Consider the following 26,375-nt stretch of genomic DNA (forward strand, 5'->3'; position numbering starts at 1 on the left):
GATTTTTTTATCAGTCATAATAAATTAATTCTCATGTTTTTTTTAAAACATGATTTTTAACATGATTTCTCATGTGATTTTAAAAAATCTATTAATCAACTATTTCCTTGTGTTGGAAAAAGGAAATAAGGAATAGAATAGAAGACATAAAAGGATACAAAGAGAAAAAAGAGATATGACATGCTTTGAAAAAAAACATGTTTCTAAGTAAATTGAGAGAGAGAGAGGGAGAAAGAGAGAGAGAGAGAGAGAGAGAGAGAGAGAGAGAGAGAGAGAGAGAGAGAGAGAGAGAGAGATTGAGCAGCTTTGTAGATAAATAGTATATTTTTTTCGATTTTTTTATCAGTCATAATAAATTAATTCTCATGTTTTTTCTCAACTTTGTAAAAGGATGGAAACAAGTTGTTTTACAAAAATGAGTAAAGAACAACGATAAAACCTAAAAAGAAAAAAACAACTTATGTACAGACGAGACTGCCAGCTATCTCAACTCCACTCATACTCTATGCACCAAAGTTTAAATAGTACTTTTCTGAAAACATTTTAGGATGCAACAGATGTACTCCGGTAATAATTGCAAATGCATACTCGCTTATTACCTTTCAGAACTTTTGAAGCAACGATTCAATATCGTTGTGGTATTGAAACGACGATTCATACCATTGTGGTATAAAAAAATTTAAACATTTTGTCACCTTGCTCTTGTGCTTAAAAAGTCAAACTTTTGTACAAGAAATAGGGGGTTTATGACCTCCCTCCATGTATAAAGTTTTTTTTTCATTTTCATTTTTAATAGTTGTCTTTACTTTCACTTGAAACAAGTTTTTTTTAATGTAATATTTCTTCACTTTGAATCATGTTCAGGGTTATCCTGTGGGTGGGGGAGGGGTAGCCCTCTTAAGCCCCACTCTTGACACTGAAGAGTAACTTTTGCATAAAGATCCTCCGAGAATAAAAGCACTCCTTGGGTGTGTAAAATTATCTTAAATACAGGAGGAGTTCCCACCAACTCAATCCCCAACTATTTATGCTAAGAGTCCACTGTTTTTTAACATTCAATAACCCATTAACTTTAACCCATTCCTGTTAAAAAATACCATGTCCGGAATAAATGGCTGATGTCATCCTTCAGCATTTGTATTGGAAGCCCCGTTCAAATAAATTTCTCCAAACGAGCAGAAACTCGGAGCTACGTTTTCCACTCCTTTTTAGTCTCATGTGACTCTCATGGCTATTTGAGATCTGTATTTAAAATGCCGCCTTTGAGGCATAAGCCCCTCCGTTCACAAACAAATCCGCTGCAAAACATTCTCCTATTTCCCTCCCCCGTCTACCAGCTAGCTGGTGTACAACTATGCAATTACATAAATAATATTAATTTATAATATTAATCTATATTAATCTATATATTATAGATATATTAATCTACAAGCAATCTATAATAATGCTTCATTTGATATGGTCTGTTTGCTGTTTATATACGATTAGGTATAATCGCAACAGTAAAACCTCCGAAACTGGGATGTAGGATGCCGTATAAAAACCTTCTTGGTTGTTCAAAGCTGATTCTCAATATCAGAACTATCGCTCGATAGAATTTTGACCCTATAAAAAGCTATAACTTTTATTTTGGAACACAAAAGGGTGGAATTCAGCACTTTCCTATTGTCTCCTCTCTTTTAATATTGAAAATACGGAATGAAAATCGAAATTTTTGTTCAAATAAAGCCTCTACTAATTTTCATCGCCACTGGATTGACTGGACCATCCCTTAAAAAAAAAAAAAAAAAAAAAAAAAAAAAAAAAAATCTTTTTTGGGGGTGTTTACCTCTTTATTAAAACTGTAAAAAATGCTATTATAATGATAACGCTGGGTGGTTAAATTTTTAATTATCAATTTTACATATTGCGAATATGCCAAAGAAAGTAAATTATTTTGATTGTTTCCAAAATTCTGTTTTCTTGATTTGTTTTTTATTGACCAAAGAAATTATTTGAAAAAAAACAATTGGAAAATCATTTTTGAATCTTGCAAGGGAAATCCATGTGTTCCATATTCTTTTTGTTTTCTCTTTCGGTTCTTTTTGTTCTTCTCTTTTGGTTTGTTTTCTCTTCAAAACATAAAGGATCAATGAATCACATTTCGGAGATTCATGATACCGCATTAAAAATCATCTCGCAAAAAATGATTCAGGACAGGCGTCCAAGAGAAAAATTGAGAAAAAATAGTTCACCTGCCAAGTCGTCCCATGTCATTATCTAAGAAAAAAAAGTATACGCCTAGGCAACAGCAGATAGGGCAAGAATAGCTTTGGATATGGGCGCCAGGTAGTATAAATAACCATTCTTTTCTCATTCTCTCTATAGTTGTATATACAAACACTTTAAGAAATATTGTATAAACAAGTTGTTCTTACTTGAGATTTAGTCTGGGACAATGGTTTGGCCAGAGCTACTGTTTCTAAGTCACCCATTAGATATTCTGAGACCCTGTAACAAAAAATAGTTCTAAGTATTCTCTATAAACCTAGACACAAAAGCACGCAAGCTGTTACGTGCTAGTTAGAATTACTTGCATATAGATAGAAAGGGGAAATTCCCGCAAGTAATATCCGAATGGACTCGCCATTTCAATTGTTCTTGGACGGGGGAGGTGTCTTTGGGTTATAGCCAGAAAAATGTTACATGTTGCAGAACTGTGACTTCAGTCACTTGTAATTGATCATAAAATTGCACATTAAATCATAATGTAGCCAGTTGGTACTTGAATCTGAGCCAATTAGCAGCTCCTCATCCTATAGTTTACTCTGGAATCCTATACCTTATTGTAAACTTAAGCCAAAGTTTAATAGACTTAGCCCTATATCGTCCTTACGTGGCAATCAAACTTATCCCAAATAAGAACCTCCCTTCTTCAAATTGTGTTGGAAGCTTCTGTTAAAAGGTCCAGCTTAACGGATTTAAGCTAGCACCATCTAATAATACCTCACATGGCACTTCAAAATTCGGCTAATTAGACGCCTCGAACCTCTTCAGGAGTTCGTGGAATATGAGCAATCTCAGTTGCTTAATTGCCTGCAAGTCCTGTGGACATGCTCAGTCATAAATTCGAGAAAACATGTTATTTGAGGTCTCCAATCGTCGTCAAATGGCTCATAGAACTGATAGACTATTTAAATTACCTTTGCTCCATGCCTATCAACCTTAGTTCTGTCCTGGGATGGATGATAGACTTTCTATCAGCAAGTGAAATGACATTATTTTTATACATTTTTAAAAAAGGCTTATGCCAGCTTTGTCTCTCACTCACACTATCTGCCTTTCTTTCAATTAGCCATGGCTCTCAACTTTTCGTCACAGTCCGCCAACTTGATTTTAGTTGAGCAGGGGCAATTCAAATAGTCTATCAATCCTATGAGCCATTTGAAGGCGATCGGAAACCCCAAATAAAATGTTTTCTCAAATTTATGACTGAGCATGTCCACAGGACTTGCGGACAATTGGGTAACTGAGATTGTTCATGTTATATGAGCTTTGCCTACTGGGAAATCCCACTGGAATTGCAATGGGGATGACCGAGATATTCGGGTTGACTCATGACAAAGAATGTCCACTGTAGTATTTTGCAAAAAGAAAGACTAAATTCGCTTGAACTCACAGTCGAACAAGCGACCTAAGCCCAAGGCCGTATCAAGGGGGAGTTAGACCCCCCCCGAAATGTTTGCTTGACTCAGAAAAAACGTAACAAAAACGGATATAAACAAACTTTTTATGACTTTTTTTAGGTTTTTTTGTGTACCCCCCCCCCCCCAGGAAAATGTTTTAAAACATTTATATTTTTTTCAGTAAAGTGCAAATTATGTACTGGTCTTGGGAAGGCATGGATTTTGAGCAAAACTTATGTTAGTTTCTGTTCGTTTTGAGTTTGATTCGATTATTTATTGTAATTTCTGTTCGTTTTGGGTTTCATTTATTTATCGATGCTGATTTGCGGTAGTTCCACGCTTCGTAGATTAGTTGATTTTATTTTTGCTCATTTTTTGTTTAATGGAGTTCTTTACTTTTCTTTGAAAAACTTATTTTGTGGAAAAAGTTTTTTTAATTAATTTCTGTTTGTTTTATATTGACATAGTCTTTTCAGGTAAAAAGAAAATAATACTTTAAATCTTTTTGTTTTTTAAGGCTTTATAGTTTGGTGTGGAAATTCGACTCACTTTCAACTATTAAAAAGGGTAATTTCAATTTCCAAACTAATGAGCCATTTTTGAAATTTTTTCAACAACTTTCTATATAAACCTTATTTGTCCCCAGGGCATAACTTACAACCCTTGCACTGAGGGCTCTGAGGGGATTATCATCTTAAATACCTAATTTCCAGAACTTTCGACTACGTTGAAGAAAATGGATATCTCAAAATTTTGATTGGATGTGTTTGGGGAAATGGTGGGCGTGAGAGGGGGGTTAGTTGCCCTTCAATCAGCTTCGACTATTAAAAGGGCACAAGATCTTTCAATTTTCAATTGAATGAGCCCTTTTTGATGTTTTTACAACACTGCTTTCTATAAAAACATTACTTGCTCCCAGGGCATAACTTACACCCCTTCCCCTGAGGATTGTGGGAGGGGGGGGGATAGGTTGTCATCCTTAAAGTTTCCAAAACTTTCAACTACGTTGAATAAAATGGCTATCTAAAAATTTTTATTGGATGTGTTTGGGGAAAAGGTAGGCGTGAGAGGGGGGTTAGTTGCCATCAAATCCCATTCGACTATTAAATAGACCTAGCCCTTCGAATTTCCAATAGAATGAGCCCTTTTTCAAGTTTCTACGACAAAGACTTCAATAAAAACCTTATACACCCAAAGGGCATAACTTATAACCCTTGCCCTGAAGACTGTGGGGGGAGTTTCCTGCTCAAAGGTATAATTCCTTGAACTTTAAACTGTATGGAACAAAATGGCTATCTCAAGATTTTGATTGGATATGTTTTGGGAAACGGGGGGCGTGGAAGGGGTGTTAGTTGCCTTCCAGTCGCTTTCGACTATTAAAAAGGACACTATCCATTTCAATTACCAATCAAATGAGCCCTTTTTGAAGTTTCTTCGACAACACTTTCTATAAAAACCTTACATGCTCCCAGGGCATAACTTACAACCCTTGCCCTGAGGGCTGTGGGGAGAGTGTCCTCCCCAAAAACATAATTTCTATCTGGAAATCAACAGCGCTGAACAAAATGCCTATGTAAAAATTTTGATTGGATGTGTTTGGGGAAAAGGTGGGCGAGAGAGGGGGGTTTGTTGCCCTCAAATAACTTTCGACTATTAAAAAGGACACTAGACCTTTGATTTTCCAATCGAATGAGCCCTTTTTCAAGTTTCTACGCCAAAGACTTCAATAAAAACTAATATCCCCCCAGGGCATAACTTATAACCCTTGCCCTGAAGACTGTGATGGGGGGGGGGGGTGTCCTGCTCAAAGGTATAATTACCTGAACTTCAAACTGCATGGAACAAAATGGCTATCTCCAAATTTTGATTGGATGTGTTTGGGGAAATGGTGGACGTAGAAGGGATGTTAGTTGCACCCCGATTACTTTTGACTATAAAAACGGGCACTAGTCATTTCAATTTCCAACTGAATAAGTCCTTTTTGAAGTTTGTGCGACGACCCGTTCTACAAAAACTTTATATGCACCCAGGACTAGACTTACAGCTCTTGCCCCGGGGGCTTTGGGGGAGTGCCCTCCTCAAAAACATAATTTCTATCTGAAAATCAACTACGCTGAACAAAATGGCTATCTCAAAATTTTGATTGGATGTGTTTCCGGAAATGGTGGGCGTGGAAGGGGTGTTAGTTGCCTTCCAATCAAGCCACTCCAATTTCCAATTAAATGAGCCCTTTTCAAAGTTTCCATGACAACTTCTTCGATACGAAGTGCCCTGCTCTAAAGGAAAAAAATGAAAAATAATACATTGTGCCAACATCGTGCTTATGTGCCCTCAGGGCATAGCTTAAAAAGGTTAAGGGCATGGTTGTGGGGGAGTGTCCTACTCAAAAACATGTTTTCTATGTGGAAATCAGCTACGCTGAACAAAATGGCTATCTCAAAATTTTGATTGGTTGTGTTCGGGGAAATGATGGGCGTTGGGAGGGGGGGGCTAGTTGCCCTCCTATCAGTTTTGACTATAAAAATGGCACTAGCCCCTTCAGTTTCCAATCGAATGAGCCCTTTTTGAAGTTTCTACGACAACTCCTTCGATACGAAGTGCCCTGGTCTAAGACCAAGAAATAAGCAATACATTGTGTTCACATCGTTCTTTACTTAGGCAGTGCTATTGCGCTGCCTAAGATAAAAAAATAATGCCTTTAACCACCACTCTGATTGGTCAATAATAGGCCTAAGGATTATACTTGAATATTGAACATAGCTCTATTCACCAAATTACGTTGAGATACATTACTGGTATTTTAGTTACCCATAAATTTGATTCACCTGCAACTGTGAATAAACGTGACTTGGGGGTAAAGTTATTACAAGATCAAGCTTAATTCATTAGTTTCAATTAAGTCAGAAGACAGCCCTTTTACTAGAGCAAGAACGCCAGGAACATGTTTTCTTCGGCATGAACATCGATTAGTGCTATACCCTGGAGACACAAATCTTCACTATTTTTAAGAAACATCCGAACATACTTGCAAACAGGCATTTTAAAAAAGATAGGGTAGATTCTAAGACATGACACATGCTTTACTCTCCCCGAGGTTGTGTGCAATGGCATCTCGAAACCTCCCAAAATATTTCACTTTCTCAGAAGCTAAATTTAAAATGCGGATGCACTAATTATTTTCTTTTATTGTTTTAACTCCATATATTAAGACGATACTTAATAGATCTTACGTCATTCGGAAATATAAAGGACACCCTAGACGGTCAATCATTTTGATCAAAAGCATCCGTCAATAAATTGATTAAAGCATGATTGACCATCTAGGAACCTGTTTGACACTTGAATCAAGCGTTGACGAGGATTGATAGAAAGTTTGAATCCCCCAATCGGTTCCTAGACGGTCAATCATGCTTTAATCAATTGATTGACGGAAGCTTTTGATAAAATTGATTGACCGTCTAGGATGTCCTTAACTGGCATTTCTTTTTAAATTGTTAAATTGGTGTATCACGTTTGCATTGAATAAAAAAGATACGTCGCTTAAATCCTCCTCCCCCAAAAACTTTTTTTTTATGCTGAAGCATCTGTAATTTTTATCTATTGTCTTTTATCTACACATGTAAGTGCGATTTATGGTAGGTTTCAATGTCAGGTTTTAGCTGACATATATAGCTCACAAAACTTCTTTTTTGTTCAAAGATTAATTAAAAAACTTTTTCCAGAAAATAAGTTTTTCGAAGAAAAGTAAAGAATTCCATTAAACAAAAAATGAGGAGAAATAAAGTTAAATAATCTACCAAGCGAAAAACTAACACAAATCAGCATTGATAAATAAATGAAACCCAAAACGAACAGAAATTACAATAAATAACCGAGCCAAACTCAAAACGAGCAAAAATTAACATAAGTTGGGCTCAAAACCCCTAACCCTTCCCAAGGCCAGAACATAATTTGCACTTTACTGAAAAAAATATAAACGTTTTTACTTTTATAACTCTAATAAATCAAATAATATTAACATTTTGATTACTAAATATCAGTATATGTATATTAAACTGACAATGAAAATTCATTTGTATTTTTTCAGTAAAGTGCAAATTATGTTCTGGCCTTATAAATATAAACAAATATACCAGGGCATAACTTATAACCCTTGCCTTGAAGACTGTGGGGGGAGTGTTCTAATCAGAGGTATAATTTCCAGAACTTTAAACTCCGTGGAACAAAATTGCTATCTCAAAATTTTGATTGGATGTGTTTGGGGAAATGGTGGGCGTGGAAGGGGTGTTAGTTGCCTTCCAATCACTTCCGACAATTAAATATGGCACTAGCCATTTCAATTTCCAATCGAAAGAGCCTATTTTGAAGTTTCTACGACAACGCGTTCTATGAAAACCTTATACGCCCCAAGGGTATAACTAACAACCCTTGCCCTGAGGGCAGTGGGGGGGGTTGTCATCCTTAAAAACCTAATTTCCAGAACTTTCAAATACGTTGAACAAAATGGCTATCTTAAGATTTTGATTGAATGTGTTTGGGGAAAAGGTTGGCGTGAGAGGGGGGTTAGTTGCCCTCCAATCATTTTCGAATATTAAAAAGGGCACTAGCCCTTTGAATTTCAAATTGAATGAGCTGTTTTTGAAGTTTCTACAACAATGCTTTCTATAAAAACCTTATATGCGCCCAGGGCATAACTTACAACCCTTGTCCTGAGGGCTGTGGGGGAGTGTCCTCTTCAAAAAAATAATTTCTATCAGGAAATCAACTAAGCTGAACAAAATGTCTATCTCAAAATTTTGATTGGATAATTTTGGGGAAATGGTGGGCGTGGAAGGGGGGTAAGTTGCCCTCAAATCAATTTTGACTATTAAAAAGGGCACTAGACCTTTGAATTTTCAATCGAATGAGAGCCCTTTTTCAAGTTTCTACTACAAAGATTTCAACAAAAACTTATACGCCTCCAGGGCATAACTTATAACCCTTGCCCTGAAAACTGTGGAGAGAGTGTCCTGCTCAAAGGTATAATTTCCTGAACTTTAAACTGCGTGGAACAAAAATGTTATCTCAAAATTTTGATTGGATGATTTTGGGGAAATGGTGGGCGTGGAAGGGGTGTTAGTTGCCTTCCAATCACTTTTGACTATTAAAAAGGGCACTAGCCATTTCAATTTCCAATCGAATGTGCCCTTTTTGAAGTTTCTACGACAACACGTTCTATAAAAACCTAATATGGCCCCACGGCATGACTTACAACCCTAGCCCTGAGGGCTGTAGGAGTTTATCATCCTCAAAGACCTAATTTCAAGAAATTTAATCTACGTTGAACAAAATGGCTGTCTTTAAAATTTTGATTGGGTGTGTTTGAGGAAAAGGTGGGCCTGAGAGGGGGGTTAATTGCCCTCCAATCACCTAATTTCCAGAAATTTCAACTACGTTGAACAAAAAGGCTATCTCAAAATTTTGATTGGATAATTTTTGGGAAATGGTGGGCGTGGAAGGGGTGTTAGTTGCTTTCAAATCACTTTTGACTATTAAAATAGGGCACTAGCCATTTGAATTTTCAATCGAATGAGCCCTTTTTGAAGTTTCTACGACAACGCGTTCTATAAAAACCTTTTATGCACCCAGAGCATAATGTACAACCCTTGCCTTGAGGGCTGTGGGAGTTTGTTATCCTCAAAGACCTAATTTCCAGAAATTTAATCTACGTTGAACAAAATGGCTGTCTTTAAAATTTTGATTGGATGTGTTTGAGGAAAAGGTGAGCCTGATGGGGGGGGGGGGGTTAATTGCCCGCCAATCACTTTCGACTATTAAAAAGGGCACTAGCCATTTGAATTTCCAATCGAATGAGCTGTTTTTGAAGTTTCTGTGACAACGCTTTCTATAAAGACTATATATGCCCCAAGTGCATAACTTACAACCCTTGCCATGAGGGCTGTGGAGGATTGTCTTCCTCAAAAACATAATTTATATCTGGAAATCAACTGCACTGAACAAAATGGCTATCTAAAAATTTTGATTGGATGTGTTTGGGGAAAAGGTGGGCGAGAGAGGGGGGTAAGTTGCCCTCAAATCACTTTTGACTATTAAAAAGGGCACAAGACCTTTGAATTTGCTATCGAATGAGTTCTTTTTCAAGTTTCTACGACGAAGATTTCAACAAAAACTTATATGCCCCCTGGGCACAACTTATAACCCTTGCCCTGAAGACTGTGGGGGAGTGTCCTGCTCAAAGGTATAATTTCCTGAACTTTAAACTGCTGGAACAAAAAGGTTATCTCAAAATTTTGATTGGATAATTTTGGGGAAATGGTGGGCGTGGAAGGGGCGTTGGCTGCCCTCCAATCACTTTCGACTATTAAAAAAGGCACTAGCCATTTCAATTTCCAATCGAATGAGCCCTTTTTGAAGTTTCTACGACAACGCGTTCTATTAAAACCTTATATGCCCCCGGGGCATATCTTACACCACTTGCCCTGAGGGCTGGGGGGTGGGGGGTTGTCATCCTCAAAGACCTAATTTCCAGAAATTTCAACTACGTTGAACAAAATGGCTATCTCAAAATTTTGATTAGATGATTTTTGGGAAATGGTGGGCGTGGAAGGGGTGTTAGTTGCTTTCCAATCACTTTCGACTATTAAAATAGGGCATTAGCCATTTGAATTTCCAATCGAATGAGCCCTTTTTGAAGTTTCTACGACAACGCGTTCTATTAAAACCTTATATGCCCCCAGAGCATAATTTACAACCCTTGCCCTGAGGGCTGTGTGGGGGGGGGGTTGTTTTCTCAAAGACATAATTTCCAGAAATTTTAACTACGTTGAACAAAATGGCTATCTTAAAATTCTGATTGGATGTGTTGGGGAACAGGTGGGCATGATAGTAGGGTTAGGTGCTTTCCAATCACATTCGAAAAATAAAAAGGACACTAACCCTTTGAATTGCAATCGAATGAGCTTTCACTGAAGTTTCTACGACAACGCTTTCTATAAAAACCTTATATGCCCCCATGGCATAACTTACAAGCCTTGCCATGAGGGCTGTGGGGAGTTTCCTCCTCAAACATAATTTCTATCTGAAAATCAACTACGGTGAACAAAATCGCTATCTCAAAATTTTGATTGGATGTGTTTCGGGAAATGGTGGGCTTGGAAGGGATGTTAGTTGCCTTATAATCCCTTTCGACTATTAAAAAGGGCGCAAGCCACTCCGATTTCCAATTGAATGGGCCCTTTTTCGAAGTTTCTACGACAACTTCCTCGCTACGAAGTGCTGTGGTCTAAAGGGAAAAAAATAATACATTGTGCCAACATCGTTCTTACATGCCCCAGGGCATAACTTAAAACCCTTGCCCGGGGGGTTATGGGGAAGTGATCTCCTCAAAAACATATTTTCTATCTGGAAATCAACTACGCTGAACAAAATAGCTATCTCCAAATTTTGATTGGATGTTTGATTTGACGTGGAAGGGGTGTTAGTTGCCTTCCAATCACTTTTGACTATTAAAAAGGGCACAAGCCACTTCAATTTCCAGTTGAATGAGCCCATTTCGAAGTTTTTACGACAAATTCTTCGATACGAAGTGACCTGGTCTAAAGGAAAAACAAAATAATAAATAATACATTGTGCCAACATCGTTCTTATATGCCTCCAGAGCATAACTTGAAACCCTTGCTCTGAGGGTTGTGGGGGAGTAAACTCCTCAACAACATATTTTGTATCTGGAAATCAATTACGCTGAACAAAATGGCTATCTCAAAATTTTGATTGGATGTGTTTGGGGGAATGCTGGACGTGAGGGGGGGGGGGGCTAGTGGCCCGCCAATCGCTTTCGTCTATTAAAAAGAGCACTAGCCACTCTAATTTCCAATCGAATTAGCCCTTTTCGAAGTTTCTCCGACAAGTCCTTCGATACGAAGTGCCCTGTTCTGAAACCAAGAAAAAAAAAATAGTAATACATTGTGTCAACATCGTTCTTTACTTAGGCAGCGCTATTGCGCTGCCTATGATATAGTAGCTGGTATATGATCCTTGCGATTATACTGATGCTGATAAATAATATGTTCCTTACTTTGAAGCGAAATGGAATTTAATGTGTTATTTTTAATAATGAAGTACTTTTTTTTCTTTTTTTAAAGTCACATACACCCAAAGATATCTTTAGAATTCAATGAAATCTGGTTTTGAAATATACCCGACAAACCATAGTTGTTTTTTTTTAATATATAGTAGAACTGGTATATAGCCTTGGCGGTTACGCTGAATCTGATAATGATAAGTTATTTACTCTCTGAGGAAATTCAAATAATATCACCTTATCTAAAAAATTAAAATTGATTTTTTTTATATTGAATCGCTTGTTTTTTTGTGTTTTTTTTTCAAGCTAGGCACATCACTTTTGTAATTTTTTGCGACATCTGATATGTCTTCGTTAAGCCTGCTTCTGAGATATACCTGACAAAATATTTTACGAAAGGTAGTGTAAATTTCATATCGTTACTCTCGTACCTCTCTTGTGCCACTTTCCTTACTTTCTGAGCTATTGGTTACAAACTCCCATTCACAGGGGATAGGCTTCCTTTCCTAAGTTCTGGCAGCCTATGTATGACAGAATAATAGTTTATTTTTAACCCACTATACAAATCAAGAAGTGAACCAGTAACAAAAAACAAAAGTAAAAACATAATATAGCAAAAACAAATTAAATTAAAGACACTGAGAAAATAGGGAACTCGAAACAACTTATAAACTGAGGAGCGCAAAAAACCCTAATACTTTTAAAATGTCGTTCCTACGATGCAGGTATAACAAAAACTTGAAATAAATCTGAAATCAATTATCTTTGAGTACCAAGGACACCAAAATTGACTAGTTTTACCCTTTTGACCCATCTCAGGGCCATTCTGAAAACCCCGAATTTCTAACACATTTCTTTGGTTGTTTTTTATGGCAGTGCCAAATTGTTGTCAGCATTTCCAAGTTGAACCGTAAAAATAATTGAGCAGTACTAGTTAGTTAAATTAGACAAGCCTTTTTGAAAAGTGTTTAGGGCAGCACTTAATTTTCGTCAGTGTTGCCAAGTTTAATCATTAAAATAAATAAGCGAAACTAACTAGTCAGAAAAAAATCCAAACATTAACAATCTGTTAATCCCCAAAGCACCTAGACCTTCAATGGGAAGCTACACCTTAAGCTATTTTTGGCATAAATGTTTTAGCATATTTTTTGCTGATTTTACCTACAATTTTTTCTATTTTGGCCACCCACTACTGCCAAAAACTGCATTACGTACAACTGGTTGTCTTTTTTGTCAAAATTTAAATCCTCCATTTTTCCTAGCCGATCTGAATTCTTTTCAGAATTTCTCAGTTAATCAGGATATTTTATGAAAAATCTGATTGGCTTAAATTAGCGCTAGCTAGATTTCAATATTAATATAATCTTATTGTGAATGTACTTAATTTTCTACTTAACCAATTGAAACAACCAGATTTTGTTTCACCATCCATGGTACGTTAATATCCTTTGATACGAAAGGGACCAGGCAAAATATAAACACCGGCAGCAAGCGGAACTATTATATCTAAATTTACACGCAAAAGTTGCTCCATTTATTCATTTTGGCATAAATATCAGATATTTCTATTTATAGTTACTTTAGTCATTTACTTTTATTTTACTTTTGAGTTAATTTTGAAATTTGCTTTTCACACAGTTTTTCTGTTTCCATCATAAAAATAAGAATTAATTGCAGCTCAAACTTCAGGATTCTGTTTCCAACACCAATATGTTTGTTACAGTCCCTTTACTCGTGTAATAACTCTCATCAATGGTTTTAGCCATACAGTTGTTTTCAGAATCAAAATGGTTTAAAGTATCATGTTCGAAAATCATCTTGAAGAATCAACAGTGAGGAATACTATCAGTATTGATGATTTTCGTAACAGGTGCTGATGCTGATAGAGATCCTTTTTATCTTTAGCACACGTTGAATCCCCTCCCCCCATAATTTAAATAATATGCGTATGAGGGGTTCAGAATTATATTCTCTAGGCATCTTTAAATATACAAGGAGAGAAGTTTTTATTCCTCTAGCTAGCTCTGAATTTTAGCTAGATCTTAATTACGAAAAGACCTTGCCGCTTGCGCTAGCTAAATTTTGTGAAGTTGCGTATGGGATGGTATAGAGATGTTCATGATCGGTGTTGCTATAATGCAATCGTACGAAAAAAAGTGGAACGGGTAACCAATAAAAACAATCGCATATTGTTCATTTTCTCTTTACGAAAACCAACAGAGAAGTCCGAAAAAAGACAGGACCTATATAAAGAGATGGCGCCATAGAAGTTGACACTTTTAGGTGGGGGAGAAATCATTATAATACGATAATAGTAATACATATTTTTGAAAACCTGTCAAATACATTAAAGTGATTGGTGCTACCTATGAGAATAATTCTGCTGCGGTTAAAGTAGGAAATGAGGTTAGTAGCTGGTTTCGTATGAAATCAGGAACTAACCAGGGTTGCTGTTCTATCCCCATTTATATGGATCATTTTGTTGGAATTTGCCTCAAGGAAAGACAATGGGAAAATATGGAATGAAATGGGGACGAAAAACTTTCCTGGACTTAGATTATGGTGATGATTTAAGCATACTAGATGGAAGTGTGAGCAAAATGAATGACCTTTTATCATTTTCTTGCATGACTAAGCGTGAGGCTTATATATATTGATTCCGTTCGTGGCTTGTCTTCTAACTGCAGGCAATGTGAGGCTTATATATATAGATTCCCATCGTCGCTTGTCTTCTAACTGCAGACAATGTGAGGCTTATATATATATTGATTCCCATCGTTGCTGGTCGTCTAACTGCAGACAATGTGAGGCTTATATATATTGATTCCCATCGTGGCTTGTCTTCTAACTGCAGACAATGTGAGGCTTATATATGTTGATTCCAATCGTCGCTTGTCTTCTAACTGCAGACAATGTGAGGCTTATATATATTGATTCCCATCGTCACTTGTCTTCTAACAGCAGACAATGTGAACTTCTTGTAGATGTCAAGGTGTCACCGCATAGTTTCGACACCCTAGGAAAATACTTCTTCCTTAAAGTTGTCACCTATTTAGATCACTCTTGTGGCCAAAAATGTCAATATGCCGCACACACACACACACACACACACATTTGTGTGTGTGTGTGTGTTTGTATGTATGTTTGTGCGTGTGTGTGGGGGGGGGAGGGGTACACAAAAACTCAAAAAAGTATAAAAATTTGTTTATCCCATTTTTTTACGTTTTTACGAGTCAGGCAAACATTGGGAGGGGGTCAAAACTCTGTGTGTGCAGTATGGCAATACACCGCACACACATACACACATTGTGTGTGTGTGTGTGTGTGTGTGTGTGTGTGTGTGTGTGTGTGTGTGTGTGTGTGTGTGTGTGTGTGTGTGTGTGTGTGTGTGTGTGTGTGTGTGTGTGTGTGTGTGTGTGTGTGTGTGTGTGTGTGTGTGTGTGTGTGTGTGTGTGTGTGTGTGTGTGTGTGTGTGTGTGTGTGTGTGTGTGTGTGTGTGTGTGTGTGTGTGTGTGTGTGTGTGTGTGTGTGTGTGTGTGTGTGTGTGTGTGTGTGTGTGTGTGTGTGTGTGTGTGTGTGTGTGTGTGTGTGTGTGTGTGTGTGTGTGTGTGTGTGTGTGTGTGTGTGTGTGTGTGTGTGTGTGTGTGTGTGTGTGTGTGTGTGTGTGTGTGTGTGTGTGTGTGTGTGTGTGTGTGTGTGTGTGTGTGTGTGTGTGTGTGTGTGTGTGTGTGTGTGTGTGTGTGTGTGTGTGTGTGTGTGTGTGTGTGTGTGTGTGTGTGTGTGTGTGTGTGTGTGTGTGTGTGTGTGTGTGTGTGTGTGTGTGTGTGTGTGTGTGTGTGTGTGTGTGTGTGTGTGTGTGTGTGTGTGTGTGTGTGTGTGTGTGTGTGTGTGTGTGTGTGTGTGTGTGTGTGTGTGTGTGTGTGTGTGTGTGTGTGTGTGTGTGTGTGTGTGTGTGTGTGTGTGTGTGTGTGTGTGTGTGTGTGTGTGTGTGTGTGTGTGTGTGTGTGTGTGTGTGTGTGTGTGTGTGTGTGTGTGTGTGTGTGTGTGTGTGTGTGTGTGTGTGTGTGTGTGTGTGTTATCTTTATTTTTGGATGCCAGATAAATACATCAGCTCTTAGAATTTGAATTAGATTTGCAAACATTTTCTTTGATTGGTATTTAGTAAATATTCTGTAAGACAGAATGTCACTTTCACAAAACATCTCACGCAACACTCTTTGAAGTGACACAACCCAACTGTCTTCAATTTTGAGGTAAATAAAATTACGCTTGTTCCTCTTAAAAATACATCCGCTTTCTTTTTAAACCTCCCCTGGTTGCGAGACAAATATGTCAGTCCGCTGAATTTTAATCACAAACATTCCTTAGAAAAGATTAATCTAGCTTGTTAGTAATTTTTTAAATGACACATCATGCGTCGGCCAAGAGTATTAAAAAGAGCAAAGGAGGCGCAATACGCGTCCTCAACCCTACATGCTAAGTAAAGTAACTATGTACTAAAAGTCAGTGAAAAAGCGTTCTACAAATAAACCCAGCGGAGAGTGAAAGTTTTCCAACAAAAACAGAACATTACTCATTAAAAGCGGAAGTTTGGGCAATTCACGGGTGTCCTTGCTTGTCTAACAAGATGAGCCAAATTAGAAATTAGCAGGATCGCTGTGTACATTTTTAGGAGAAGTATTTTAAAATTTTGCGATTTAAATTCTTTAAGTTTTGGTTTTGGTTTACCTTTTAAATTTTGGTTGATTCTATCGCATGTAATGAATTTGTAATTTTGCTCATAAATTATGAATAAAACATTACTTTTGACTCAAAGTAGCAAAACATTATTTTGCCAATATTTTTCACTAAATTGGAAATTTGGCCAATTTACAGGCGTCTTTACAAGCCTAGCAAAATGTGCTAATTAGAAGTTATTAAGGATCGCTGATTACATTTTTAGAAGAAGCATTTTGAAGTATTCCCCTTGAATTTTTTTATCCTAAAGTGCACAGTAGCTTCAATTGAGGGGAGGGGGTTGTGCCACCTAGATTTTTGCCCCTCACCTTAACTTTGAAGAATACCTTTTTAGGATGTTTTAATTGAAAAGTCCTTTTTTATTTCCATTGGGAAAATTAAAAAATCCCCCCCAACCTAAATTTATAGGACCTCACATGATCTATAAAAATATGAAAACGGTAAAAAACTTAGATGATTTGGATCTTCAGGGATTTAAGACAGAAAACAGGTATTAAGAAATAGCAGTGCCATTCACAGTGCAGCGTCTAGCAGCGTCTTTAAAAAAGTAAAAACTTTCAAAGGCAGTTGGATATTTAGATTTCTACTGGGAGCATAATCTTTGCTTTCTTTAACCCCCCCCCCCCCTTGAATTTTAAAATGTCTAAAAAGATATGTATGCTGCAGTTTTATTAATACAGTTGGGATCCGTTAGATGGTGGTTGTGTGTCGTTTTTTTTTTAACATTAGCACCAGTATCAACTCTTATAAATTAAGAGTAGTTATATCTTCAATCACGAAGAGTAATAAAGACATCTAATCTAATAAATAAGCCAAAAATTTTTGATTCTCTTCTATTAAACGGACTCTTTTATATAGTGCTAGTTTGGTTAATGCTAATGAAATAAAATAAAATAGGAAAGATATATAATAGTTAAGAAACAAACTTAGGCTACACATTTGCACATTAGGGGGTTGGGGCAAAGCATATCATATACTAAATACATAACATAACCTGGGTACCTCCCCCCCCCCAAAAAAAAACAACACTTTTAATATCTTATAGGCAATTAAAACCAAGCTATACATTGTATTTCTCTACAGCGGTATCTTGAATCATCCCGTAAAAACGGGTTTTTCGTCGCGTCTCCAGTTTGACATTCCATATACACTAGATAAAAGAGTCCGTTTAATAGAAGATTACCAATTTTTTTTCTCTTTTCCTGGTAAAAACAGTCTTTGTCACCCTACATCAGATGACCAGTTGCTGCTAAAAGGTTTCACTTTTCTGTTAAACATTTTGAGGTAAACTTTAAACTTTGGCAAAAAGAAATTCAAAGGAAGTTTCTTTTTGTTTAATATACTTTTCGTGTGTTTTCCTCTTTTTTCGCACTTCAAAAGAGTTTTTAAAAAATATGACAATTTTGTGGACCTCCCAGAATGCGTACGCCTTAGACTAGATTTAATTCTGAACTTGATTTATTATTTTTCTGATTGTTAGACGGCACGGCAAAAATGTTTATTTGTGAATTTTATACTGGAAATTATGCGGTTTAATCTATAGTAGCACTTTTTTTTTTTTTTATTGGTTTTCTTTTTGTGTAGGCTTATAGTTGGTTTATTCTGACAACTCTGCTATTTGTTCAGTTTATATAATAAATTTAATAAATTAGTAAAAATAATAAATTCATAAATATAATGAAATGAATTGATTTTGTCCAGCTGTTGGCCTTAGAAAAATTATCTGTCCAAATCGCCCATGAAGCTTCAAACATGGGTCCATGGGGGGGGGGCAAAATTAAAAGGATGGAAAAAACGAGAAATTATGTAAAGACGTAGGTGAGTCGAGAAAAAGTTGTAACAAAGGGAGATTTCTCTAGCATTTGAGGAAGCTCCAAGGACACCCTCCCCATGCATAAACCCAATTCTAAATGATTATTAAATCCCTCATTTTACTTATTGGTGAGATGAAAAAAATATGCAACCACGCTTCGACTCCATGTACCGACTGGTCAGCAGATGAAGAATGTTAAAAGAGGGGAGGGCTGCCAAATAGTCTAAAATGGAAGAAAGTAAATTCTTTAATGCCTTATGAAAAAATATAAGAAATATTTTTTCTATGAAATGGAATTTTTTTAATTAATAAAAGAAAATAAATGATTTTAAAAAAATTAAACTTTAACAAAAAACAATACCTTCTTATAGAAATATAAGAAAAAAATGCCTTATGCAAATTTTTCAGCCTGATTCATTCAAGCGCAGATTTTTTCAGACAGTTTCTCTTTTTTTAGGGGTTAGCACATTAACACCCAAGAAAATTCACCCAAGGGAAGGTAACTACGAAATGTTTCCAGGCGGAGAGAAAAGTTTGAAGGAACGATTATTTCCTCTACAAAAAAAAACATTTATATTTATCCAAATATTGTAAAATCTGTAAAAAATTTTGAGAAAAGAGATTTGAATCAAGCATTATTATAGGAAAAAATTGTTTTATATCATTCATACCAATCAAACATTGGCTCTAGAATAGCGGCTATTCAGAAAGAGACATGGTAGAACAAAAAGAGAGACGCTTTTAGATTAGTATTTTGTGTGCATTTTATGGTTTTGTTTACGTTTTGACAATACATCCTTAACCCCCCCCCCCGCCTCTTAATGGTCTCATATAGCCCTTAGCTACATAAAAACAAACATAATAATTCATGAAAACTGATTCAAAAACAGATAGGGGAAAAACAAGGAAATATGATTCATTGATACTTGCTCGTTGATCCATCATTTTTTGGTTAGTTTTTTTACTAACCAAACGAGACCATTAGAAGGGGGCTCGGGTGAACTATCAAAAATTTGAACAAAACCATAAAGATTAACAGTCTAAAAATGTCTCTCTTTTTGTTCTAGTACGCCTCTTACTGAAGAAACGCATTTCTGGACCCTTAAAAAACATTGTCTTTCTAAAGACTTTTTTTTATTATTTTATCTCAATGGAACCTCCCCCCTAAATTAATGGCATCAGTAGAATTTAAACCACAGAAAAAAAAACATTACAATAGAAAAGATCATATTCCTTTTAACACAAGCTAACAATATTTTTCTAGTCTTTCTCTGCTATTTTTGACTTGGCCAGCTTTCACACAATTAAAAATTCTCTCAAAACATTTCATACAATTTTATTGCTCTATATGAGTGGATATTTGTTACTATTTTGAGAGGAGTATTAAACCCAAGGAAGTTGAAACAGGGTAATGAACCTTGTCAAGAATATCCCTCCTACAACATTAAGTATCCCTCCTACAACATGCCTGAAGACAAATTAAAGGAAGGGAAGCATGTCATAGTAATGGGCTTCTGTTTTTTGGAGAAAAAATTAAAAACACCACAGACTTCATGACGACGCAGAAACAGCGTTGGTTGCCAACGGCTCTGTCGCTCAATCTTTTGGCCTTACTACAAATTATTAATTTGAAATAGGACTGGGACGAAGACCAAGAGTTAACGCCACAGGAATTGGAATGGAGTTTTAAAATTTGACGGCCACCCTAGTCGAAGACTCATAAACAACAGCTTTGTAAGTTTCATTTCCTGCTAATTAATGACTTGTTATAAATATATAGCCAGTGATTTAATTTAGATTTTATACATATTTGTGCATATTATGAATTGAGGGAATCCCCTCTGATACTCTGAGGAGATCCTTAATCAGTTCTAACACAAGTATCTGCCCCTTAGTGCTCTTAAGCCCCGTCTTAGTGGGTGTCATAAGAGTCATAAGGATTCCTTGGGAATCTGAAGCACGAATCGCACTTTCGAACCAATCTATAAATAAGAAAAATAGAACCATGCTCTGCTTTAGCGTTATTAATGCTATTAAATATAAAAAAGTTTTTTTTTCAACTGAAACTAAGCAATATAAAAACTTAGAACGAACAGAAATTATTCCGTATCTGAGGGGGGGTCTACCTTCATGTGGCTGAGTTGTCCTTCCTAAAGAATCAGGTCAAAAAGTCAAACTTTAGTATAAAGAGCGAGGGTTGAGGAAAGGGTTTTTGGGATTTTTTTTTTATCCTACGGAAAAATTTGCCCAAATTGGCATATTTGTAGGCGGATCTAGACGATTAAGATATAAAGAAGTAAATTAGTTGGTTACTTATTTACGTTGATCTTGTTTGTATTAGTTTACGGTATATGTAGCCTGTGCATTAATTATTTAAAATACTGTGATTTAATTTACTTTCATTGCTTCTACTTTCTTTTTGATATTCGAGGTTCAATCTTTTCCGTCTTCGTTTCTTGTTAATTCTTGTTTTCAATTTTAAAACTTTTAAATTGTTGATACTATTCGATTGTCCTTCTTGTCTTTTTGCTTGTCTTTTTATTTAATTTACTTTCGTTGCTTCTATTTTCTTTTTGATATTCGAGCTTCAATGTTTTCCGGTTTTGTTTCTTGTTAATTCTTGTTTTCAATTTCAAAATTTATAAATTACTGATATTATTCGATTGTCCTTCTTGTCTTTTTACTGTCTTTTTGCTTGTCTTTTTATTTATTTTACTTTCATTGCTTCTATTTTCTTTTTGATATTCGAGCTTCAATGTTTTCCGTGTTTGTTTCTTGTTAATTTTTGTTTTCAATTTCAAAATTTTTAAATTGCTGATTTTATTCGATTGTCCTTTTTGTCTTTTTACTGTCTTTTTGCTTGTCTTTTTATTTAATTTACTTTCATTGCTTCTATTTTCTTTTTGATATTCGAGCTTCAATGTTTTCCATTTTCGTTTCTTGCTAATTCTTGTCTTCACTTTCAAAATTTTTAAATTGCTGATATTATTCGATTGTCCTTTTTGTCTTTTTACTGTCTTTTTGCTTGCCTTTTTATTCAATTTACTTTTATTGCTTGTACTTTCTTTCTGATATTCGAGCTTCAATGTTTTCCGTTTTCGTTTCTTGCTAATCCTTGTTTTCAATTTGAAAATATTTAAATTGCTGATATTATTCTATCGTCCTTCTTGTCTTTTTTCTTTCTCCATTTACTTATTTTTGAAGTTAGTGGCATCCATGTATTTTTCAAATCGTTACGACAGTAAAACAAATCCTTTATCAATAACTAGGATACATTTCAAATGTTTTGGTATCTCTAGATTATTTATTATTTTGAAAATTTTAGTGTCATCTAAGCCATTCCTTACAATTCTTCGATGCATGAATTTTAATATATCCTCTGACCCTTCAACAAAAGAGAGCCAGTAAGAACGACAAGGAATAGAGAGCAATCGTCTACAGAGGACAAAGGAGTAGAGACCATACATCTAAGAGACCATTCTGTAACTCGATTGTCCAATGTCAAAACAGTGTATCAGCATTTTTTCTCTGTTTTTAGTTAAGGATGGCTTCTCACATAATTTATTGCGCTGAATCTATTGTTATATACGAACTTACTGTATTTATTATGGTTGCGTAGATCGATAGTTCAACTTTACAGCGAATCAGTTGTTTTACCTGACTCCAATTCCAAAACAGTGTCTCTAATATAGATACACTTTTTTATTGACAGTTTTAAGTGTATTATGAAACGGACAATGAAACTTTTAAACTGTATTATGAAACGAACCTCAATAAGTGAAGGACACATTTTTACTTTAAATCGGCATTTCACTTGATAAATAGGAAAGAGAAATTTTCACACTTCCCTCATTACTCGGATTTACTCCACTGTCCAAAAGATTCATGATTTTCGGTACTTGTCCACGAAGTACAGCATTACATAACATAGGGGCCTAAATGGGGGGGGGGGCAGAGGGGGGCTCCAGCCCCTCTTGGACTGAATGATGCTTCCTTATATTTTATATTTTTATTTTGAGATTTCTATCATACGTCACTGGAAGTGCCGATTAGACCAGCTAAGCCCCCCCTCCTAAAATTCCTCTTATGGGCCCCAATGTTACATAAAATCTGTTACCTCTTTCTATTGGTGGTATAATCTGCTCTGAGTGGTTTGGATAAAAAAAATTACAAAATAGTGTAATTTTTATTAGATTACGTTGCAAACCATTGCTTTGGGGCTTTTACGTTTCAGTAAATATGACTCTACATAGAAAAGCATATTCCTGCACCTATAAACTCGCCAAGTCCCCCCATCTCCTGGAAAAATTTTGAAAAAAAGAGAAAATGTTCAATTATGTAAAACTTTTATATGTCATTTGGGCTTACAATTAATTATGGTAAGACCGAAATTGTTGTTGTTAATTAATTTTTTTCTTTTTGAATTTTCAAAATTATTTTGATGTTTTAATTTTTTTTTTATAGCCATGAAAATACCCACATTATTGAAACAACGGTAATAGAAGTGAGCCCATTAATTACGTTTCAATGTAAATCTTCATCCGTCTTACATTTTAATGAATACTGAGAGAAACATTTTTTTTTACAATGTTGATTCATTAAAAGAACCACACGAAAAAATTATCCATAGACAAAACCTTGTGGAATCCCGTAATCCATGCTCATGGGATCCTTGTCACCAGGATCTAGTTATATAAATAGCAAAAGGTATTATGACCAGGAATTATGTCTTAACACAGTGAAACTTAAACGAAACTAAATGAATGTTTCGCTAAAAAATAAGGAATTAAAAAACAAATAGTAATATTTCAAAAATAATAGAATATTGTTGTATCACTGATGTTAGTTTCTGGCCACTTTTCTTTGTTAAAGTGCCTGCCCGCGTGCGTTTTTTTGTCCATTAAAATAGCCTAATTGATGTTGGAATTTAAAACAAGCTGGAATTTTTAATGTCCATTCTGGAATTTTAATGGAATTTTTAATAAGTTGGAATTTTTAATGTCCACAATAGTTGTTGGGGGGTGGCTCTTCATGAAGAGGATACAGTTTGTCAAAAATAAATAAATTAACAAATGTACAACAATAAAACATTACCGGTCTAGCAAACAAAAGTTCGTGGGTTCGTATTCCAACGATGGCAAATATTCTTCCATCATTTGAATCCTCAAAATTAGAAAATGATAAAAATCTAGTATTGATATGTGATTCCTTCCCAAGCTTGGATTCTAACCACAAAGAGAGAAATCTGATTCTGATCTTCAAAACCACAAAATCATGCAAAACTTAAAAGTGAGAAGTTTTTGTTTCTTTTCTTTACCACCGTGACACTGACCAGGCACTTACATAGGATTTTTTTCAGGGAGAGGGCTCAATAAAAAACAACAAAATTATTTGATAATTTGGATAAAAAGTTTCCAAAAATATGAAAAAATCAATGACACTGGGGAATCCCAGGCCCCGAAGCTCACCCTGCATACGGCCTTGGCTCTTAGGCTAATCTATACAAGTGAATATGTTCAGTTTAAGGAATTTTTTCAAGCTTGGGGTCCAACCTCTAACAGAAAACACAATTTTGACCTTCAAAACCACAGAAACAAACAAGAATTGAATTTGAGAGGTTTATTTCTTTCCTTCATATCCTATGACCTGCATTCTTGATTAAGAAGTTTGGGGTGGCTGAACACCTGAGACTGATTTATAGAAATGAACATATTTACTTTCGAGAGTTTGACACGTCATATTAAAATTTCAGCTACTAAATATTTATTTATAATAAAATATAAATCGGTCATGCCAAACATTAAAGAGTCAATAAGTCATGTATAAGAGACTTGAAACATAGCAATTTAGCACCATGGGCATAGCCGGGGAATTTTAAGGGGGCTGCTGCCCTCCACCTAATCTTTTTTTTTAATAAAAGTAACGATTTTTTTTAAAGCTAGAATACAAAAGAGGTATGAACACACTACTGATTGATAACAAGTTCGAATTTAAGAAACCAAAACTGAGGGTACAGGCAAAAATAGTTTGGGGGGGGGGGTAGCCCTTTTTGTTTGAAGAAAAAAGAAAATATAAGCTGTAATTTCCTTCTGCAAAAATGATACTTTTTTCTGAACGATTTTTTTTTCAATCTAATTTTCAATTGTAAACATTTTTGCAGGTGTGTCCCCCACCTTCGAAAAGCTTTAGTGGGTACCCATGCCATAAATCTAGAAAACGGTAAAAAATTCACATAGATAACATCTAAAAACGGTATTAATAAAGAAACGCCCTCCGGACCTATTAATTGTGTATTATCACGCTAATCCTTTAAAAGTTCTTTTGGAAGTGGTAAAATCCCAAACTACGGTGCTTCTGGCAGAGTGCCGCTTTGTTTTACTATTAAAGACGGTAAATGATGCTTATTGTTAAAACACAATGGCAGTAAATTTAAACTTAGCAAACCATGATCTGATTATAAATCATTACTCACCTTGTACTAAAAGCTTGCGAGAGTTGGTCGACCGTTTCATAAAATTCTCGGAATTCAGCACATTCATTGTCAAAATTATAGCCTATAAGATAATAATATATGCACCAAATTGAAAAAGAGAGAATGCTGTCCTATACTTCCAGGTTAAAAAGTGTACTTAAATTCCATTGAATTATTTTGTTCAGCCAATCGTTGCTTTTTTAACCTAATCACATCTCCAAGTATATATCAGAAAGGGGAACCAAATAACCCCATCTTTCATACTTATTATTGAGCTTACCTATTGAGCTTACCAAATTAAATAAAAAAAACAAGTTTTTTTAACTGAAAGTAAGGAACGACGTTAAAACTTAAAACGAACAGAAATTATTCCTTATATGAAGGGGGCGGTCCCCTACACAACGCATATCTATTTACTATAAATTTTTTTTATTGTTTAAAAATATAGTGTTGTGATAAAGTCAAACTTTAGCGTAAAGAGCGAGGCGTTGAGGAGGGGACAGCCCCTTCATATACGGAATAATTTCTGTTCGTTTTAAGTTTTAACGTCGTTCCTTACTTTCAGTTAAAAAAACTTGTTTTTTTTATTTAATTTTTGAACGTTTTCGAATTAATGCAGGTTTTGATTTTGGCTCACCGTACATGAATAATTAAAACAAAATTTGCATATTATATTTGGTTAAATGGCTTTCTCGAAACTTGTTTAATTTTATTTACGAACGTTTTTATTAGTAATAAATATACGTAACTTAGAATTAACTTACGTAACGAACTTCTATATTCATAAATTTTTAACACGTATGTTAGGGGGTTCGCCCCCTAGTCAATACCCTGCTCTTTAAACTATAGTTCGAATTTTTTTTTCCAGTTCTTTAAAAATGACCTCTTAATCACAATCAGTTGATCAGTTGAAAAACTTGTTTTTTTTTATTTAATTCCTGATCTTTCTCTTTAATAATGCTGGGAAATCCGGCGCCCCCGTCATAGCAATGGCCCTTCCCCCATGAAATCGTCCTTCATGGAAAGATCCTTCCATATCGCCCCCCCCCCTCGCCTTCCCCCACCTACCCGACCAAATCTCCTCTGAAAAACTCTGTATACTTCCCAATAACCAAAACAATAAGTTAACAGTTATTAAAGTTAATAACTTTCAGCCCTCCCCCTTGGGACTTTGGGGGATCAAGTCATCCTAAAAGACATTTTTATCATATTTTCGACTCTGCTGAACAAAATGGCTATCTAAAAATTTTGATCGGGTTACTTTGGGAAAAAAATAAGCGTGGGAGGGGGCCTTGTTGCCCTCCATTTTTTTTGGTCACTTAAAAAGGGCACTTGAACTTTTAATGTCCGGTCCAATGACCCCTCCCACGATATTATAGGACCACTGGGTCAATACGATCACCCCTGGGTAAAAAAAAAAAACAAAAAAAAAAAAAACACAAACAAATAAACACGCATCCGTGATCTTTCTTCTGGCAAAAAAAGAAAAATTCCACATTTTTGTAGATGGGAGCTTGAAACCTCTACAGTAGGGTTCTCTGATACGCTGAATATGATGGTGTGATGTTCATTAAGGTTCTACAACTTTTAGGGGGTCTTCCCCCCTTT

The 26,375-nt window shown here is 35.7% G+C and overlaps 1 protein-coding gene across 2 annotated transcripts in view; it reads right to left on the reverse strand.

Moving 5' to 3' along the window:
* The window catches only part of LOC148942553 (rho GTPase-activating protein 45-like), a 311,254-nt gene that overhangs the window by 96,830 nt on the left and 188,049 nt on the right, over nt 1-26,375 (reverse strand). For both annotated transcript variants that reach the window (XM_089102066.1, XM_089102067.1), the window contains 2 exons: nt 24,768-24,849; nt 2,418-2,490 (listed from right to left, as the gene is read on the reverse strand). In XM_089102066.1, coding sequence (XP_088958192.1) covers nt 2,418-2,490; nt 24,768-24,849 — 155 coding nt within the window. The remainder of the gene's footprint in view (nt 1-2,417; nt 2,491-24,767; nt 24,850-26,375) is intronic.

This window comes from Artemia sp. Qi Xiang Cuo, chromosome 16 (genome assembly GCF_049724085.1).
Source record: "Artemia sp. Qi Xiang Cuo chromosome 16, ASM4972408v1, whole genome shotgun sequence".
In the NCBI taxonomy this organism is placed as follows: Eukaryota; Metazoa; Arthropoda; class Branchiopoda; order Anostraca; family Artemiidae; genus Artemia; species Artemia sp. Qi Xiang Cuo.